Source organism: Mus caroli, unplaced genomic scaffold (genome assembly GCF_978045245.1).
Source record: "Mus caroli unplaced genomic scaffold, Mus_caroli_1 scaffold_3, whole genome shotgun sequence".
In the NCBI taxonomy this organism is placed as follows: Eukaryota; Metazoa; Chordata; class Mammalia; order Rodentia; family Muridae; genus Mus; species Mus caroli.
The window spans coordinates 43,325,921-43,346,932 of record NW_028227258.1 but is presented as its reverse complement, the minus strand read 5'-3'; the positions used below and the strand labels follow the sequence as shown (position 1 = coordinate 43,346,932).

General features: G+C 44.0%; 1 protein-coding gene across 3 annotated transcripts in view; it reads left to right on the top strand.

Annotated features, from left to right (window-relative positions):
- Frrs1 (ferric chelate reductase 1) overlaps positions 1 to 21,012 on the top strand; it is a 44,233-nt gene that overhangs the window by 6,123 nt on the left and 17,098 nt on the right. For all 3 annotated transcript variants that reach the window (XM_085835557.1, XM_021158834.3, XM_021158835.3), the window contains exons 3-7: positions 12,906 to 13,122; positions 15,389 to 15,525; positions 16,395 to 16,489; positions 17,721 to 17,868; positions 19,809 to 19,991. In XM_085835557.1, the coding sequence (XP_085691683.1) occupies positions 12,927 to 13,122; positions 15,389 to 15,525; positions 16,395 to 16,489; positions 17,721 to 17,868; positions 19,809 to 19,991 (759 nt within the window). In that variant the 5' untranslated portion in view covers positions 12,906 to 12,926. The remainder of the gene's footprint in view (positions 1 to 12,905; positions 13,123 to 15,388; positions 15,526 to 16,394; positions 16,490 to 17,720; positions 17,869 to 19,808; positions 19,992 to 21,012) is intronic.

The following is a 21,012-nucleotide window of genomic DNA, read 5'->3' as shown; positions in this document are numbered from 1 at the left end:
ACCAGAGGGAAAGATAAGCATTTCATTTAGCAAAGAGAGCTTTACTGTCATTCAAAGAGACATTTGGTAGATGTTAGATGTGGGCTCGGAGCAGTGGGAAGATGATGAGACATACCAAGGAGCAGGGGGTGATGAGCTGGTGAGAAGACAGGAAGACAGGACCATGGTAGAAAGTTGCAGGGATGGCGGGGTGGGGGGTTGGGGTGGGATGGGGAGATGGCTCACTGGGTAAAGTACGAGCTGTTACAGTATGAGCGCCTGGATTTGGGTTTCTGGACTTCCACATACATGCTGGGTGGGCTTGGTGGCCTGTCTGTAATCCCAGGGTTTAAGAGGCAGAGATGAGATCCCTAAAACAAGCTAGCCGGCCAGGCTAGCCAAATCTGTGAGCTCTGGCTCAAGTCAGAGACTCTGCCTCAAGAGATAAGGGGGATATCAATCAGGGAGACACACACATACACTGCACATACACACAGGCCTACACACGTTTAAACATACATACAACATAGCCACATACATGTACACACTCAAGAGAGGAGGAGGGTAGGGGTCATGGAAGGAGAGAGCAAGAGAAATAGAAACTCATAGGAATATCTTGGGGTAAAAGGCAGATTTCATTTGGGGGTGTTTTTTGGAAGCAAAAGCCATGTAGCAGACAGAACCTGGTTTTATAATGTAGCTGAAGATAGCCTAGAACTTCTGGTCCACCTGCCTCTATTGCTTGGATTACAGATGTGCACCACCATACCTGGTATGCAGTGATGTGGATGGAGCCCCAGGGCTTCCTACTTAGTAGGCAAGCACTCTATCAACCAAGCTCTACATGTGCCTCCCCCACCCCACCCATATGTTTATAATGACTATTTGTGACTTTTGAGCTTCGTTCTAGTTGGATTGTTCTTCACTTGTCCCCTGAAGTTCATTTTCACTATTTTCTTTCTTGCTGTGATTCTTTTGCGATTCTTACTCAGCCCACACTCAGCTGAATCCTCTTCTTCATAAGCCTCATCTACCTAAGGGTCTGACCTCCAAGGGTAGGCCAGACCGCTTTCTCACTCTGGTGTCTTGATCAGTGCCTTACTGTATGATATTCAGTAGAGCCATGTCCCCACAACCTCCTGGGATAGAGTGAAGAATGAAGTAAAACCAGGCTGGCTTTAAACTCATGGCTATCCACCTGTTTCTGCTTCCAAAGTGCTGGGATTAAAGCCATGCGCCACCATGCTCTGACCCTATTGAAATTCTTACTATTTCTATGATTCTCTCCCACACCTCTAAGTTACTATAATGAATCCAGTTTGTTCTTTTATCATTTTAGGCAGTGATTTTGAGATAGTTTCTCTCTACATGGACCTGGATGTCACTACTTTTTTTCTTTCCTTTCTTCCTCTCTTCCTCCCTCCCTCCCTCCCTCCCTCCCTCCCTCCCTCCCTCCCTCCCTCCCTTCCTCCCTTCCTCCCTCCCTCCCTCCCTCCTTCTCTCTCTCTCTCTCTCTCTTTCTTTCTTTCTTTTTTGGTTTTTCGAGACAGGGTTTCTCTGTGTAGCCCTGGCTGTCCTGGAACTCACTTTGTAGACCAGGCTGGCCTCGAACTCAGAAATCCGCCTGCCTCTGCCTCCCAAGTGCTGGGATTAAAGGTGTGCGCTATCACTGCCTGGCTACTACTTTCTATATAGACCAAGCTAGCCTTGGAGTCACAGAAATTCACCTGCCTCTGCCTATGCACCTGCATGGGCCACCATGTCCACCAGTGTTTTATTTTAAAAGCTCTCTGAACTTCCTGTTGTGTATCGAGAAAAAGCCTTTGTATATTTCCTGTAAGGATTAGAGTCCATGTATGCACAGTGCTTAGCGTGATGGGTAGGATAGAATGGATTCTGGATACATAGTTGCACAAGGGGATTATAGATTAGTGAGTTTTGCTTTTATTTCATCTGCTAGTTTCATGCTACTCCACTAACACCCAATTTTCTTTTGGGAAGAGGATGCTGTGTCATAGCCATATAGAATGTTCCAGACAAAAGTCCTAAAGATATAATGAGGTATTTTGTTCCAGTCATTACTCCAGATCAGGAAGGGATCTGGGAAAACCACCTGCTGATGACTGAGCAGGGGAAAAGCAGGATTAGACGGTGGCATGCAAGCTGTGACACCCTCCCTCACTCCCACCTCCCCATGATTTTCTCAGCCTTCATCCTCATCTTTTGTTTCCGCATGCTCCGTCATGTCTTTTCAACTGTCTTAAGTGGTTAGAGTTTGTTGTGTCTGGCCAGTAGATCACAACCTGGGTTCTAGCCTGGAAAGGCATTTTGGAAACCTGGAAGAGAAGATGGGCTGGGCTGCGTGAGATAAGGAAGGAACCAAGACAAAGCTCTTTGCTCTAGGTTTAATTTTTACTATTCCGGCACTCAGTTATAAAGGAACGGGGAGGAGCCCAATTCCCGCCAAATAATCTGGGGGTCCAGTAGCAGGGTGACCACGTGATGGCTTCGGAACAGCAAGGCTGCAGGTTCCAGCAGTGGGCGTGGCAGAACGATTGAGCGGGAAGCTCCACCCCTGAGCAAGCAGGTTTCAGGCTGGGGGAGGGGAGACTACATCTCCTCCCTGTTGTTAATAAAAATAAAAATAAAATAAAAAAAAGACTGGCCTGAGGCAAAAAAATTATCCATGCTCAATAGTTCTGCCTGAATTCTTAGGGCTAAAGAAAAAACCTGTCTCCTTGGGATTCCCTAACTTTTCTTATGGTAAACCAACCTTGAGCAGAGACTTTTGTCTTAGTTCCTTCCTTATCTCGAGCAGCCCAGCCCCTCTTCTCTTCCAGGTTTCCAAAATGCCTTTCCAGGCTAGAACCCAGGTTGTGATCTACTGGCCAGACACAACAAGAGTTCACGGGTCTCAGGTTGGTATTCACTGGGCCATTTACACCTTTGGGTTTTCAGAACCTTCTCTGAAAATGTCTTAACTCCAGTTGTTAATTTTAAAAGGTCATTTTCCCCCCTTCCTGTTTCCTCCTGTGAAAATGAACTCTGGAACTCTTTTAAAAAGCTGGGCAAGTGGAAATACTTGACCTGGTTTTTGATTTCTGTGTGACTTGAGATTCAGCTATCAAAGGCAATGTAGTCCTTGGTGTGGAAGTTTTCTGGGAAAGTGCAGTTACTGGGATGAAGCGGAGAAATATTATATCATATTTCTGAAATATTTTAGAAGGTTTAGGCAGAAGATTAGTGAGCTTCCAGCTGTGAGCTTCCAGCTGTTAGTGACTGCAGCCTGGGAGGAATAATTAGTGTTCATTTCTGATGGGGAAGTTAAGGCTGGTGGAACACAATGACCATGATTATCCATGTTAAAAAAAACAAAGAGACTCATTTGTTTTTTTCCAAATATGTGCGTGTTTCTGTGTCTGTGCACTTGAGTGCAGGAACTGGCAGAAGCCACATACATCAAATCCCCCTGAACTGGAGGTACCGGCCGTTTTGAGCTGCCTCACTTGGGTTCTGGGAATTGAACTGCTCATTTCTTAGTTTCCTCCTTAAAGATAACTGCTTGTTTATTTATTTAGTTACGTATTTATTTGTTTATTTATTGTGCGCACTTGGATGTGCCACTGCATGTTTTTGGTGGCCAGAAGACATACTGTGAGAGTCGGTTCCTAACTGCCAGATTCTCACCAAGTGTTCGTTCCCTTTCCTCTTCTTCTGTCTTGCGGTTCGTTCCTTTGTAGGTGAGACTGTCACCTTTCCTCTGTCCTCCTCACAGACACTTTCTGGATTGACTACGCGCTTTGTGACTAGCCTTAGCTTTTTACCAGTCTTCCTGTCCTTCTACCTTCGCCTTCAAAGCTTTTCTTACCTAACTCTGCACCAGCTATTTCTGTCGTGTGTGAACTTAGTCCCTCTGGGTTTTCAGAGTTCACAGTCTACCAGGTTTGTCCCAGATCTTAGGTGAAGAAAAAAAAATGTTGAGTTTAACATGGAATGGGAACTCCATTTTGTCATAGAAGTCATATTATCAATGGTGGTTCTGTTCTAGGCTGAAAACCTAGAAGCCGAAGCTCATTCACCTAAAAACGTTAATGATGTTTTCACTCCAAAAGTGTCCTTTTAATTCCTGTGGTAACATCAGAGGATGAATGGGAGGCTCAGAGAGGGCTGGAGAGGCGGCTCAGCTCAATGGTTAAGAGCATTGGTGGCTCTTAGAGGATCCCTTTTTAGTCCCAGCACCTACCTACATGGTAGCTCACAAGTGTTTATAATTCCAGTCCCAGAGGGCTGGCACTGCATGAATATGGTGCCAAAATGAAGAAGTAGCTATTTCCATGGGAGAATATAGTTGATTGAAATCATGGAGGTTTTATCCAGGCAATGGTGGCATACACCTTTAATCCCAGCACTTGGGAGGCAGAAGCCAGGATATCTCTGTGAGTGAGTTTGAGACTACCCTGGTCAGTTCCAGGACAGCCCTGAAACTGTACCTACAGAGAAACTCTTGTCTTGAAAAACCAAACCAGGGCTGGGGAGATGGCTCAGTGGTTAAGAGCGCTGACTGCTCTTCTGAAGGTCCTGAGTTCAAATCCCAGCAACCACATGGTCGCCCACAACCATCCATAATGAAATCTGATGCCCTCCTCTGGATTGTCTGAAGGCAGTTACAGTGTACTTACATACAATAAATAAATAAATCTTAAAAAAAAAGTTCAAAAAAAAAAAGAAAGAAAAACCAAACCAAACCATACAAACAAAGAAATAAACAAAAAGAGGGAAGGCTTTCAAGTGCTTTAAGAATAGTAGTGGTTAAATATTATGCATAATTTCAAAGATATTTCATTGTGAGAGATAATTATTTATTAGCATTTTTATAGTTTTTAGGCTCATAAATGGAACACAGAGAAAATGAGCACTTTCTATTAGTTACATCCATCTTTTGTTTTTTAAAAAGTCTCTTTGCATAACTTGTTTGCTTTTTCCTTACTTCTGAGAACTTTCCTTTCCCCCAAAATCTCAACCTTGATTCAAAACTAATTGTTTCTGTATATTGTAAAGTAGTTATTGTTCAATGGTAGGTTAAGATCCATTGCTACATTGTGAGATTGTGAAATGTAAACAGCCCTGATTAAAAAAAAAAAGAAACAATAAACAAACAAAAAACAAAGTAAAAAAAAACCCCAAAAACCTAAGGTCTTTCCCAAATCATTTAAATGATTGATTTAGGCTGGATTTGCTTTTTTTTTTTTAATTAAAGAGTTATCTATCTATCTATCTATCTATCTATCTATCTATCTATCTATCTATCTATCTATCATTTAATGTGGGACAGAGTTTTTCTGTTCAACAGCCTTGGCTGTCCTGGATCTTGCTTTGTAGACCAAGCTGACCTCAAACACTGAGATTCACCTGCCTCTGCCTCATGAGTGCTGAGATTAAAGGTATGTGCCATCATGCCTGGCCAGATTTATTTCTTTTTATTATTTTAGATTACATGTAGGTTTGTGTGTGATGTGTGCACTTGAGTGCAGGTGACCAAGGAGACCAGAGGACTCAGAGCCAGTCAAGTCAGCTCCTCTGGTGCTGGAGTTACAGATAGATAGCTGTGAGTTACGATGGCTATTCCTGGTTGTTAATGACTCTATCTGGAGTGAACTACAATCCAGAAATGGAGGGAATACCTGTGAGAGATTTTTATGCTTGCTTTGAAGTGGGTGAATCTGCTTCTAGTCCAGACCTGTGAGGTAGGAAGACTCACACCTTTGATCCAGTTCTTGAGGTGGGAAGACACACTTTTAATCAGGGCCACAGCTTCTGCTGGAAGCCTATATAAAGACATAAAAGAAGGAAGCTAGCGCTCTTTGCCTGCTTGCCCTTGCCTTAGCACATCCATTTCCCATGGTGTGGAAACTATATTACAAACTTAGAGATAAATGCCTTTGATATCTTGATTCACCAACTGTGGGTGGCAATAGATTTGGTGACCCTGTATATGAAACTTTTGACAGTTTTGGGGGGAAATACATGAAGTGCTGCTGCTGATTGGTTGCTTTTAACATCTCTGGATAAACTGATAAAGGATAGGGACGATCTCTGTGAAGGACAGCCAGGAACTCAGTGATAAAACTGACCAGTTTTAGATGCAAGTGTGCCCTGGAAGAGAATCTTCTCTTCAGCAGCCACAGGACTTGTGGAAAGTCAAAACCCTCATTAGAAGATTGGTTGAATTACAGTGAAAATTCAAGTCCTAGCTTCAGAGGGCGTCAGAAGTTAAAGTAAGGGCATTAATTAGTAAAGAATTAACTTGGGATAGGGATGTGTGGGCAGACCCTACTGAAGCTGAGAACTTTGACTCCTCAGATTCTCAAGGGTTTACCTCACCCGAGGAAGTGGTTCCTTCAGCTCCACCCCTTGAGCTGTTACCCTTTTCACCTGAGGAAATTTATCCTTCAGTGTCTGATAAACCAGTAGTGACTTTCTCTGAAGAAAATGCCAGGCAAGACAATACTGATGTCCTTCAAGGCCAAGAGTAGACAAAACAATGTTTATAATGACCTAGCCTATAAGTTTGGCACAGGCAAGGTGAATGTTATAGTGGTATGACTCTTATGGGCCTTTGGTACAGACTGATCAATTATGGTGTTCTCAGGCATGAAATTGATAAGAAACCTACTGAATTTTTTCTTTCTATTTTTTTGTCTTTAAAGTTTTATTTTATATATGTGTACACCATTGCTCTCTTCAAACACACCAGAAGAGGGCATCAGATCCCATTACAGATGGTTGTGAGCCACCATGTGGTTGCTGGGAATTGAACTCGACCTCTGGAAGAGCAGTCGGTGCTCTTAGCCTCTGAGCCGCCTCTCCAGCCCTGCCTAATGAGTTTTTGTTTGATCTGTATAAGTGGAAAAGTTCTCAACCAAATGAAAGAAAGGCGATTGGATTATGACAAGAGGCAATCTTGGCCAATGAATCAATTTCTGGATTTGAACCAGTTTTTAGACTCAAAACCCCTTGAATGAAGGGGTGGCCAGGTTTCCCTGAGGAAACACTTGATAAAAACATCTTGATAAAACACTAAAAGTTTTACTGTCAACCTTTCTCCAGTTCTTCCTCAGAGGTACCTATGGCCTTTTACATAGATAACTATACACCAGGGGAAAGGAGACTGGTTCTTAATTGACATTGATTCTGAGAGAACTCAAGACACAGTTGAAGTAGGAGTTTATGGAAGCCAGGTTATTAATGGAATTTTGGCTGAAGTCTGACTCACAGTAGGTCCAGTAGGTCCCCACACTCATTCTGAGGTTATTCCCCCAGTTCCAGAATGTATAATTGGGATAGATATTCTTAGACATTGGAAGAATTCTTTCATTGGTTCCCTGACCTGTGAAGTGAGGGCTATTATGGTTGGAAAGACTAAATGGAAGCCTTTGGAGTTGCCTCTGCCAAAGAACATAGTCAGTCTAAATCAGTATTGCATCCCTGGAGGAACTGCAGAAACTAGTGCCACCATCATGGACTTGAAAGATGCAGAGATGGTGGTTCCACCACATCTCCATATCTCCTTTAACTCTCCTATCTGGTCAGTGCAGAAGACAGTTGACTACTAAAAACTCAATCAGGCAGTAACTCTGATTGCACCTGCTGTAATGTAGTGTCCTTCCTTGAGCAAATTAATACACCTGTCAGTACATGCTGTGCAGCTATTGATCTTAGCAAATGCCTTCTTCTCAGTACCTGTCTGCAAGGACCACCACACCAGAAGCAATTTTCTTTCAGTTGGCAAGGCCAGCAATATCCACAAAGTATCACTTTGGAGTACTATATTGGCGATATTATGCTAATTGTACCAAATGAGCAGGAGGTAGCAACTCATTGAATTCCTTAGTAACTCATGCATATCAGGATGGAAAATAAGTCCAACCAAAATTCACGGACCTTCTACATTAGTGAAATTCTTAGGAGCCCAGTGGTGTAGGGCATTCAGGGTAAGTTATGGCACCTGGACCTCTGATACCAAGAAGGAAGCACAACATAGAGTGGATCTGCTTGGGTTTTAGAGACAGCACATTCTTCATTATGTGACATGGAAAGCTGCTAGCTTTGTGTAGGGCCTGGATTAGGAGGAGGTTCTTCTGCAGGTCCAAACTTCTGTACTACTTGGACCATATGATCCAGCAGACCTGATGGTACTTGAGGTGCTAGTGACAGACCAGGATGCTATTTCGAGCTATGGTAGGCCTCATAGATAACTAGAAAGATAGTTCTTGGCCTGCTATTGAGAAACTGAAGATTTGACAATAGGCCACCAAGTTACTGTTTGGCCTGAGCTGCCCATCATGATCTGGGTGTTATTGGACCCACCAAGTTAAAAAGCAGCAGCAATCTGTTATCAAATGGAGGTGGTATACATGTGACTGGGCTTGATCAGGTCCTGAAGGCACAAGCAAGTTACATAAAGTTGCCCAAATGCCTATGGTTCCTACTCCTGTTACAATGCTGTCTCCTGACACACACACACACACACACACACACACACACACACACACACACACCACACACTTTCAGTTGTTCACTGACTCATGGGCTGTAGCCATTGGATTGGCTGGATGGCCAGGGACTTGGAAAGTGCATGATTGGAAAATGGTGAGAAAGATATCTGGGGAAGAAGTATGTGGCCAAATCTCTCCAAATGGGCGAAGTATGTGAAGATTCTTCTGTCTCATGGTCTCATGTAAATGCTTATCAAAAGGTGACTTCAGCTGAGGAGGAGTTCAGTAATCAAGTAGATAGGATGACCCGTTCAGCCTCTTTCCTCAGACATTTCTATCATTGCCCAATGGGCTCATGAACAAAGAGGCCATGGTGACAGAGTTGAGGATTATGCATGGGCTTCACAACATGGACTTCCACTTACCAAGGCTAACCTGGCTACAGCTGCTCCTTGAGTGCCAGAGCTGTCAACAGCAGAGACCAACACTAAGTAAGCCCCAGATATGGCACCATTCCTTGAGGTGACCAGCCATCAACCTGGTGGTAGGTTGACTATCTTGGACTACTTCTTCCAGGGAAAAGACAACACTTTGTTCTTACTGGAGTAAGTACTTATTCCTTTTAAGAATTTGTCTTTTCTCTATGTAATGCTTCTGCCCAAACCACCATCCATTGCCTTACAGAATGCCTTAACCCACCATCATGGTATTCTCCCTATACAGTATTGCTTCTGACTAAGAAACTCATTTTACAGCCAGAGAAGTGCGACAGTGGGCCCACAGTTGTGGAATCAACTGGTCTACCATCTTCCTTACCATTCTGAGCTAGCTGGCCTGATGGAAAGATGGAGTGGCCTTTTGAAGACACAGTTACAGCACCAATTAGGTGGCAGCAGCCTGGAGGGCTGGGGCAGGGCTCTCCAGAAGACAGTGTATGCTTTGAATCAGCAATGTATGGGATGGTTTCTCCCATAGCCAGGATCCATGGGTACAGGAATCAAGGGGTGGAAAAGGGAATAGTTCCACTCACCATTATCCCTAGTGACCCACTAGGAAAATTTTTGCTTCCTGTTTCCGTAACCCTAAGTTCTGCTGGCCTAGAAGTCTTGGTTCCAGAGGAAGGAGTGCTACTCCTAGGAGCCACAACAAACATTCTATTGAACAGGATGCTCAGACTTCCCCCTGGCCTAAACCCAACAGGCTAAGTTGGGTGTGGTGGTGCACACCTTTAATCAAAGTGCCCAGGAGGCAGGAGGCAGGAGGCAGGAGGCAGGAGGCAGGAGGCAGGAGGCAGGAGGCAGGAGGCAGGAGGCAGGAGGCAGGAGGCAGGGGCAGATGGATCTTTGTGAGTTCAAGGCCAGCCTGGTCAGCAGTGTGAGTTCCAGGACATCCAGGGCTGTTACACAGAGGAAACCAACCAACCAACCAACCAACCAACCAACCAAAACAGATAGGCCAAGAAAGGAATAAAAAAGGATAACAATGTTAGGAGTGGTGATAGATCCAGATCACCATGAGGAAATTGGATTGCCTCTCCACAATGGACATAAGAGAGATTATGTCTGGAGTGCAGGAGATCCTTTAGGGTGTATCAGTGCTACCATATCCTGTGATGAAAGTCAAGGGGAAACTCCAGCAGCCTAATCCAGGCTGATGACCAAGGGCATAGGCTCATCAAGAATGAAGGTATGGGTCACTCCACAAAAAGCGCAGACCTGCTGAGGTGCTTGCAGAGGGTGGAGAGAATACAGAGTGGGTAGTAGAGAAAGGCAAATACCAGCTAAGGCCATGTGACCAGTTGAAGAAACGGGAATTGTAGTTGACTTGAGTACTTTGTTAAGGATTCGTTTGTACAGATAGAAGGAAGGTTTTGTTCTTTGCCTGCTTGCCCTTACCTTATGAGCACACCCATTCCTTCACTGGCATTGGCTCCTACTTCTTTGGGATTCCAGCATATACAGAAGATCAGCTAAGACATCTTGCTTTGTGGGAGTGAGCAACTACTTGATTCTTGGGCTTTCTATACACAGATAGCCATTGTTGATTAGCTAGACTGCAACCTGTAAGTCATTCCAATAAATCCCATATATATATACTAGATCCCACATATATATAATAAATCCGACTATATATATATGTGTGTGTGTGTGTATACACACACACACACACACACACACACACACACACACACTCTCTCTCTCACACACACATATAAAATTTTAGGGGAAAGCACCCAGGTCCAGGCACCTCAGCAGGCTAGGCTCAGCCAACCGTCCCAACACTTCAAATGAAGACATATGTAACAGCAAAAGGCAGAGACAGGGACTCAATTGATGCATGTATCAGGCAGAGACACAGCAGAGCGGTCTAGTGACTTGAAGAGCTGGGGCAGTGAGCAAAAGGTACAAGACTGGTCTGGCTGTCCGTAATGTCAGTTCTGGTTGGATGATGTCATCGCTGTCCCTGCTGGAGGAGAGCAATCTGGCCTCTACTCCAGGGTGCAGCTTCACCATCGCTGTTCATTGTCCTTACCTGCCCTCCTAGACTGTACTGTTTGCAGATTGCAGGGTGAGATCTAGTTTAGTACAAAGATTCTTATCTCTCTGACTCCAGCCTTGAGCAATTTAGCTATCACAAGTGTGGGCCCAAGTGAGGAGGCATCAAGGTTGTGAGAGGCTGGCTTGCTTTAGCAACCAAGCAAGAGGCACAGAAGAAGGTGGTAGTCACAGTGTAATGTATCCGACCTTGGCTTGAGGTATTATGGCCACTAGGTAGAGTTATGTGCTATTCACTATGCAAATATAACAGGCCAGTGTCATGGCTCAGCAGGAAGAAGCACTTGCCACCAAGCCTGACTACCTGAATTTGATCCCTTGGCCCCAGCTCTTCAGGTCACCGCACCTCTCTGCTGTGTCCCTGCCTGATGCATGCGCTGATTGAGTCCCTTGTCTCTGCCTCTAGCTATTATACACCTCTTCAGCTGGAGTGTTGGGATGATTGGCTGAGCCTCGCCTGCTGGGGTGCCTGGAGCTGGGTGCTTTTCCCCCTAAAATTCTAGTAACAGGTTTGCTTGTGATAGAAGGTCTAGGAAACCAGGATGTAACTGAAAAACCTCCAACTGCTCCGCTTTACATACAGTTACATCCTTTACCCTTCTGCCTCCTAGAGTCACGAGCATTTTCAAAGTCACACTTTCCTCTAAGCCTGCAGAGAAGTATTGAGCTTCTCCTACTTTTCCCGAAACTCACGCTTGGCTTGTTGGTTCCACTTACCACCTTTCCAGAGAGGAATTCCGGATAACTTGGAAGTTTGACAGAAGACGGGGAGTTCCATTTCTGTGTTGCTTCTAGGCTTTTCCGTCTGCAGCCTGTTCAGAGTGTTGACTTCATACACTTCCCATATAATGTGACCCTGCCAGTTACTTCTAGCTCTCTGAAACACTGTGGGTTTTCAGGTCCGGGATATATGCATGGGATGAAAGTCCTCTATCTGGGCTAGTATGGAGGTTGGTGTAGTGTGGCTGGTTTTCTAACAGTTGGGAAGAGAAAGCTGAGGAGAGGTTTGCATGGCATTTAGCGGACAGTCAATTCTTAATTCAGACATGGCAGGGACTACAGGTGATAATATTGTTTCTGACTGGATGGTGGTGGCACGTGCCTTTGATCACAGCACTCTGGAGGCAGAGGCTGGTGGATCTCTTGAGTTTGGGGCCAGCATAGTCTACAGAGTGAGTTCTAGGACAGCCAAGGTTACACAGAGAAATCCTGTCTAAACCAACCAACCAACCAACCAACCAACCAACCAACACAAACCAAAACAGAAAATACTGTTTCTGGATATTGTTTGTCTGTTTTCCATATTACAAATAAAATGTTACACCTACCACTATTATTAGTTTAGTGAGAAGTTAGAAGAAGTCATAGTAGAAGTCTATTAAGGTGGTGGTAAATCCAGAAAAATCTATTCTTTAAGCCTTGGGGTGAGGTGGGAAGCCTTTGTTTTTATTGGACCAACTTACTCTTCTTTTACCATGCCCCCTCCCCAACCCACCCACTCTCTCTTTAGGGACAGGCTATCACTGTGTAGCTCTGGCTGGTCTGAAATTCCCTAGGTAGACCAGGCTGGCGTCAGTCCTATAGAGATCCTGCCTGGCGTCACACCTGGCGCCATCATATTGATAAAAGCACTCACTATCTACCCTTTTTGACTTTGGGTTCTATTTTCATTTTGTTAAAATAAAATAACTCACTTTTAAGGTCAGGAAATAGAACCTTGCTGAAGTCTCACAGTTGGTGTTTGGTAAAACAGATTTATCAGGTACCATACCCTTTTCAGTATGTATCTTGATCAAGCCTTGAAAGAAAGTATTTGCGTAGGATCCCTGCCTTGTGTTATGAAAACTGTCATGTTGTATTTTAATTATATTTGCAGGTGACGTGTCCTCACTTGGGAATGGCGGCTCCCCAGCTCACCCTCAGTATCCTTGTGATGGCCTTGCTCACTAGTTCTGTGACTGCTTATCCCAATGGCAAAGTACCAATGTCCTGTGGTGGGATGATCCCCCAACATAACCACAGCCCAAAGTCTGAGCCTATTCACCAAATCACAGTGAGTCAGACGACCTTCAGACCTGGAGACCAGATCAAAGGTATGAGTGCTGGAGATAATGATCTGCATTTTTTTTTAGTTTTTTTTTTAAAATTAATTTAATTTGTTTTTTACTTATTCACTGTTTATCCCGCTCACTGCCCACTTCTTGATCACCCCCTCCTACAATCTTTTTTTTTTGTTTTTTTTTTCCGAGACAGGGTTTCTCTGTATAGCCCTGGCTGTCCTGGAACTCACTTTGTAGACCAGGCTGGCCTTGAACTCAGAAATCTGCCTGCCTCTGCCTCCCGAGTGCTGGGATTAAAGGCATGCGCCACCACACCCAGTTCCCCTACAATCCTTCTTGATCCCCTCCCCTCCTCTGAGTGTGTGGGGGCCCCCTGGGTATCCCCCCTACCCTGGCTCTTCAAGTCTCGTCGAGGCTGGGTGCTTCCTCTCCCACTGAGGCCAGTCAAGGCAGCCCAGCTAGAAGAACATATCCCATATGTAGGAAACAGCTTTTGGGACAGCTCCCATCCCAGTTGTTCGGGATCCACACGAAGACCAAGGCGCACATCTGCTACATATGTGAGGAGAGGCCTAGGTTGGTTTCTCTGTGTAGTTTTGGCTGTCCTGGAACTCACTCTGTAGACTGAGCTGACCACAATCTCAGAGTGCTGGGACTAAAGGTGTGCGTCATCCCTGCTGGCATGATTTGCATTTTTGGCTAGATTCTCTCAGTATTTGTTGAGTTTTTACCATGACTAGAATTAGGCCATTTCATTTTAACCTATTTATTTGTGTTGTTACCCAGTCATCATCTATTTGCATTTTCTGTTTACTACACATGTCTGTATTATGTAAATGGCATATCTTCCTTGTTAAGGGCAAGATCAAAAGTAAGGTTTTTTAGAATACCAAGGTATGTATTTGTTAGTTTTATTGTATCAACATTACATTTATTATGTATTATATCTTGAACATTATTAAGGCAGTGGAACAGAAAACTAAATTTATTTTATGTTGTTTTGCCCTGCCCCTCTTTTAAAACTAGCGCAATCTCTTAAGTTTCTCTGATTCTTCTGGCAAAATCGTGTGGTAGTGTGTGCCTTAATCCCAGCATTGTGGAGACTGAGGAAGGGTCAGGGTTTGGGGCAGCTTGGACTATATGTATAGCAAGACCATGTCTCAGAGAAAACAAAAATACACCTGTGATAGCATTTGGAAATTTTAGAAATGCATCATGTCAATAGGAATTACTTTTTTTAAAATAAAGATTTATTGATTATTATATGCAAGTACACTGTAGCTATCTTCAGACACACCAGAAGAGGGCATCAGATCTTATTACAGATGGTTGTGAGCCACCGCTGAGCCATTTCATCAGCCTGTCAATAGGAATTCTTAACAAAAAGAATACCTGAAGAAATAAACCAGGAATACCATGTGTGATTTAGATGTCTCTTACTTTGTAAAATAGAGTATTAAAGATGGTCAGACTTGTAGTAGAGAAACAAGTTCTTACTTTCATCTAGAATTTTCTAAATGAATAAATTTTCCCCTATAGATTGTTGCCTAGCTGTCACTCACACTTTAACCCCTTGTGGAATGGCCATTACTATCTCATGATGGCACAGGTCTGTAATTCCAGCCACACAGTAGCCTGAGACAAGATGATCCTAAGTTCAAGGCTAGCCTGTGCTCCACAGAATGAGTTCAAGGCTAGCCTGGGTAACTTACAGAAACCATATCTCAAAATACAAAGTACAAGAGGGTGGAAGATATAGTTCCTTGGTGGAGTCGTTGACTAGCACCCATGTGCAAGGTCCTAGGCTCAGTTCTTAGTGCTGCAGAATAAACAACTAGCCAACCACTGGCAAACAAACAAATGAACCTCTTTCCTCCCAAATGTGGCATGCATGCTCTATGGAACAGAATTCAGATATTCTTCTATAGGCTAGCTTTTAACCTATGTGGTTTTATATCTATCTATCTATCTATCTATCTATCTATCTATCTATCTATCTATCTATCTATCTATCTATCATGTATAGTGTTCTGCCCGAATGTATGCCTGCATGACAGAAGAGGGCACCAGATCACATTATAGATGGCTATGAGCCATCATGTGGTTGCTGGGAATTGAATTCGGGACTCCTGGAAGAGCAATCAGTGCTCTTAACCCCTGATCCATCACTCCAGCCCAACCTATGTGGTTTTGAAGAGATAGTTTGTAACTATCTCTTCAAAACTAGCTTTTTCTAAATGCTTCCATGGACTATTTCTAAATCTTTTATGCTAACCTCTCTCTTTTATCTGTTGCTCAGTTACGTTATCAGGACCACCATTTAGAGGCTTTCTTTTGGAAGCTCGTGATGCTGAGAATTTGAGCGGCCCTCCTATTGGCTCCTTCACTCTGATTGACAGCGAAGAGTCACAACTTCTGACCTGTACCGATGTACAGGTTTGTGTGGAGTTTGAAGTTGATTTCTGTTCGTTTCTCTGGGCTGTTTTTACTCTAGAGGGGTACTAACATGTGCATCAGGCATTTGAATAGGTTACAGTCCCCAAACCTTACCTTACTACTGGGCTCACTTAGGTTACAGTCCCCAAACCTTACTACTGGGCTCACTTGGGAGGGTCTAGAAAGGTAGACTAATAGCTTGAAGAGTTTGTGCTTGGTGATGTTTATGTTATGTTGGAAACTATTGGTTTAAATTTAGCACAATTACTTGAGACATGTTAGTATGCACTTATTTATTTATTTATTTATTATTATTTTTTTATTTTTATTTATTTTGGTTTTTCGAGGCAGGGTTTCTCTGTATAGCCCTGGCTATCCTGGAACTCACTTTGTAGACCAGGCTGGCCTCGAACTCAGAAATCCGCCTGCCTCTGCCTCCCGAGTGCTGGGATTAAAGGCGTGCGCCACCATGATTGGCTAGTATGCACTTTTAATCCCAGCTCTTGGAAGGCAGAGACAGGTGGATTTCAGAGTTTGAGGCCAGCCTGGTCTACAGAGCTAGTCCCAGACCAGCCAGGGATACACAGGAACCTGTCTCAAAAAAAACAAACAAATGAACAATTTAAGACAATTTTTAGTGTGCTGTGTACTAGTGTGTGTGTGTGTGTGTTTGTGTGTATGTATAGGAAGAGGAGGAGGAGAGGCAGGAGGAAGAGGAGGAGAAGGAGCAGGAACTGGAGGCATGCTATCACACATGTGGAGGTCACAAGATAACTTTGTGGAGTCAATTCTCTCCTTCCATCCTTATGTGTGGTCTGACCGTGCTGAGCTGTTGGGTGATGGGATGGTTACTCTTTTTTTTATTTCAGGGATTAGCTGTGAGTCATACAAGGTCATCTACAAAAACAGAAATTAAAGTCTACTGGGATGCTCCAAACCCTGCCCCAGATCACATACGATTTCTGTGAGTACAAGAGTTCACATCTGTGTAACCACTGCCATTGAGATTTGAGTATTCACCTGTGTAGGAAGCTTTTGTAGTAATGACTTACTGATCGAAGAGTTGTCTTGCTTCTTTGTTGATATTTGAGATAGCATCTTGCTATGTAGCATTGACTGGCTAGGAACTCCTTTGTAGATGATGCTGGCTTTGAACTTGTAACAATTCTCCTGCTTCTGACTCCCAAATGGACCTGGCTCCACCCTCCCGCCCCCCCTTTTCTCCAACAGCAAACTTCTAGCACATAGCCCAGGACTTCATGCTATACTCCCCCCCCCCCCCCCCCATCCCACCTTCCACCCTGGCTTTACCTTCCCAAGTGCTTAGATGACAGGTACGTACCACCAAGCCTGGCAGAACTTGATGCCTAAGGGGCACTTTCTAGACATTGTTGAGTGAGGTTTTACACTACTTTACAACTTGTAAGAGCCGTCAATTAGTACTTGAGTGTGTGGTGTGCAGAGTAATACCTCCCGTCTTAGTAAGGCAGTATGAGCAAGACAGGGCTGAAAGTAGAGTGACGACTTTGGCAGCGCTACAACTTGTAGATAGCTTACCGGAAAGTAAACCGCTGCTTGCCTCTTGGAATTGTGGAACCAGAATTACAGTATTGCCCTTTCCCTGTTCATCTACTTAAGGCAGAACGGAGTCTCCTAAGGCCATGTGATGACTCCTGAGTGGAATTCCAGACACATGTGTATCTTACAGGAGAGAATCTTCTCTGGAGACACCTCTGTCTTCTGCTTAACCCGGTCCACAGGCCCCCAGCACTCAGGCGCTCTCTGCTTAGCACAAGGTGCTAAGGTGAACGTCAGTGAGCCCTTGCTTAGGCTGCCTCTATGGAGCTTCGTTTAGTGGCGGCTGCCTTTTGAACTCCTCCTGTGGAGTTCAAGAGGCTGTGAAATGACTGGGAGTGTGCTCTTATGTCAGGGAGCGGAAACCTACATAGTTTAGTTGTGCAATCCAGCATTTGTGACTGTTGTTAAGGAAAAGAACAGACATCAAACAAAAGGGAGAGAGAGGGAGAGGGTCATTAAGTTCCTGTAGTGATGGATCACAACAGTCGTTATAGACTTGCTCCACGCATGAGTGTTCTTCATCCACCTCTCCCCGCACATTTTCCACTTGAAGTTTTGATTGGCTTGTGGTGGGCCACTGTGGGGTTTTGCCTAATCCCATTGGTACTCTCTTTCAGAGCTACAGTTGTTAAGCAATTTAAAATCTACTGGGTGAAGATTCCGAGTCCCGTAATTTCCCAACCAAATGCTCCTCCCTTTACGACACCGAAAGCTACAACCCAACCTTTGACAACGCCACCTTCTGTCTCACACTTAACCAAACCAGTAAGTGATGTTTTTGTATCTTCACCAAATGTGGTCTTGAGTAGCTTTCCTGACAACTGATTCTGTGGTCTGCCTTAGTCTGGGGCATGGGAGGGAGTTTTTGGGTTCTATGTAGGAATCTGAAGGACGTCTTCATTGCAATATTAAGATGCTCTTTTCTGTCTGATGCCCTCTTCAGTCATGCAGACCTACCTGCAAATAGAGCACTTGTATACCTAAAATACATTTATATATAAAAACCTTAAAAAAAAAGTAGATTAGAGTGTTGGGGAACTCAGTTAGGTACAGCAGCGCTTGCTCATAGTCCCTGCAGTTAGGAAGCAGAGGCACCAGGATCCTTGCAAATTTGAGGCCAGGCTGGTGTACATGGTAAGTTCTAGGCATAAATGTCTTTGTTTTCTGATGGTCTTCTGTGATCCTTGTGAAAAAGGTCATTCAACCTTCCAAAGGGGTTGCGACCCACAGTTGAGAACCACTCCTCTGGGTCCCTTTCTCTTTGCTTGTTGTCTGTGTATATCTCCTCTTCCACCCAATGAGGGGCTGGAGAGGTGGCTCAGCAGTCAAGAGACTTGCTGCTCTTCTAGAGGACCTGAGTTTAGTTCCAGGTCTCACATCAGGTGGCTCACAACTTGCAGATAACTCCAGCTGCAGAGAATGGATGCCTTCCTCTGGCTTCCTTGGACCTCCAGCATACACTCACAGACACAAATAAAACTAAACAGGGCTAAATAAACTGTTTACCCTACGCAGTAACAGTCTCACTTGGATTCCTTCTCTTCTGCAGTTTTCCATTATAATGCATGTTGCACTTTTGTTTGACTGTACAGTTATTTAAGAGCTTACTATCTGCGTTAGTCCTCACTTCACTTAATACTCATTTAAAAGCTGCTTTAAGTGAACAAACTGTTTGTAGACCAGCTTCCTAACAGAAAATATTGTCCTTTCATGTGGTCAATTAAACGGGCCCGTTCTTCTTGGAAGTTTTACCACCATGCCTCTGTGCCCATCATAGGGAGCTTCATTCAGAGTTGTGGTATTTTTAGGGTTAGAAGAGATCTCAGAGTCTCTTTCAGATTGCCAGAGGTAAAGACACCCCTAGAGGACAGGTTCTTTGACAGGTGGAGTTGGCCAAGGTGGAGCTCAGAGACCAATGTCACATTTCCAAGGTCTTAATGGCTTCTGTTTTCACCCTACTGTGTTTAGTGATGTCCTCATTAAGTCTGGTTATGGACTCTTTAGCCATCTCTTCTCACACACCACCCTGACAAGCTCTGCTTGTTTTCTTTGCTGGATTGTAGAGCTTTTTTTTTTTTTTTTTGGGTGGAGTTGGGCTTGAGGGGGGGCTCCTTAAGTGCCATACTGGGAGGCTTTGGTTTCAATCAGTGTAGAACATTGGCTGTGCCTCTGGACACAATGGAGTTATTCTTACTGTTGTTTGGAATGGTGGCATACACAAGTGTCCCATCTTTTCCTGTATCACTTACCTCTGAATCTGAATGTATCTTTTAAATGCTGTTGCCTAGATCTACCCATAAAGACTTGACCATGTTTGGCTTGCCTGCTTTTTAAAATACTGTCTCTTGAAAATTAGTGGGTATCCAGTTAGACAAGATTGCCAGTGTGGACTTATCCCTTAGAAAAATTTCAATTTATGGGGAATCTTGCTCCTGGTTCTGACTGGTATGAAGTGTTTTGTATATTAAATAACCATAAGCACTCATGTACCCTGACAGGCCTATCAGTATAGTTTCCTGAATTATAATCAACAATAATTAGGTATAAAAGTCCACAGTCGAAGAATGCTCCTATCGCTTCTAATTTGTGATGCGTCTTGTGTCCCCTGTTTTGAATGTTTATGAAAAGCTTTTCTCAGCTGTCCAGTCCTTGGCAGTAAACTGCTTGCTTCATAGTTAAGATCTTCATCCCTTTTACTTTTCTAGTTCAGTGCCTCCGAGTGTGGGAACAAGAAGTTCTGTGTCAGGAGTCCTTTGAACTGTGATCCAGAGAAGGAGCCTGCATGCGTCTTCCTGTCCTTCACCAGAGACAACCAGTCAGTGATGGTTGAAATGAGCGGACCCAGTGATGGCTATGTGTCGTTTGCATTTTCTCACGACCAGTGGATGGTTTGTATCTATTGCTTATGTCTGGGATGATAGCAGGAGAGCCACCAGAGTGAGCCCTCATCAGCAATAGATTAGCTGTGCCTTCCAGAATTCAAGGGTCAGACCTAAGGGTAGAGTGGGAAATGAAACCCCAAGAGCAGATTCATTTTAATGGCTGTTTCATGATGTCGGTAATAGGGCAGTTACTTCTAAGAGCAGGCTGCCCCAAGGTCAGCTGCGAAGATCACTTTATGTGAAGTAATTTGCCACCTTATGTCCCTGCCTCTTTTTGAAATAGCAGGAATCACAGGTAAAAGAAATGACTGCATAAAATGTCATGTCTGTAATGCCCTTCAGACCAGTCAGGCCTGTGCCCAGGCTGCTGGTGCCCCTGACCTACGTTTCCTGCGTGCCAAGTGCAGTGGACATCTAGGTGATGCGTTCTAACTGCTCCTTTGTCTGATGTGCAAAAGGCCTCATGTGTCTCCTGATTCTTGCTCTTCCTGGGCAGGGGGAGCTGGATGGGTTTAGGGACTCTGTTGGTGGCAGCCTTGTGTTGTTGGGGAAAAGCAGAATGCTGCAGAAGAGGACCCTTGTGCAAATAAATGTAAATTCTCCTCATGAAGGATTGGCAGTGAGCAGAGAGGATGGCCCTTCATGTAGCTTCCTTATTAGGAAAGACAAGTCTTTGGAGACTTTTCTTCATATTAGGTTTCAAACTTGACACCCACTTTTTTTTTTATTTAAAAAAAACGGGAGCCATAGTTCAATACAGCAAAACAAAACAGAACAAGACAAAACAGAACTCTCACATGACCGTGAAAGAAGGACCAAGATTTATTCCAAAATGCACTCCATGTAAGATGGTGGCACAGGCCTTTAATCCCAGCGTTCAGGAGATTAAAGTAAGAGACTAGGGATTTCAAGGTTGTGGAAAATTTGAGGGCATCAGCAGGTCTCAAAAACAAAACAAAACAAAACAACAAAGCAAACACAAAAAGACAAAACAAACAAACAACAACAACAATCCAAACGAGAATAA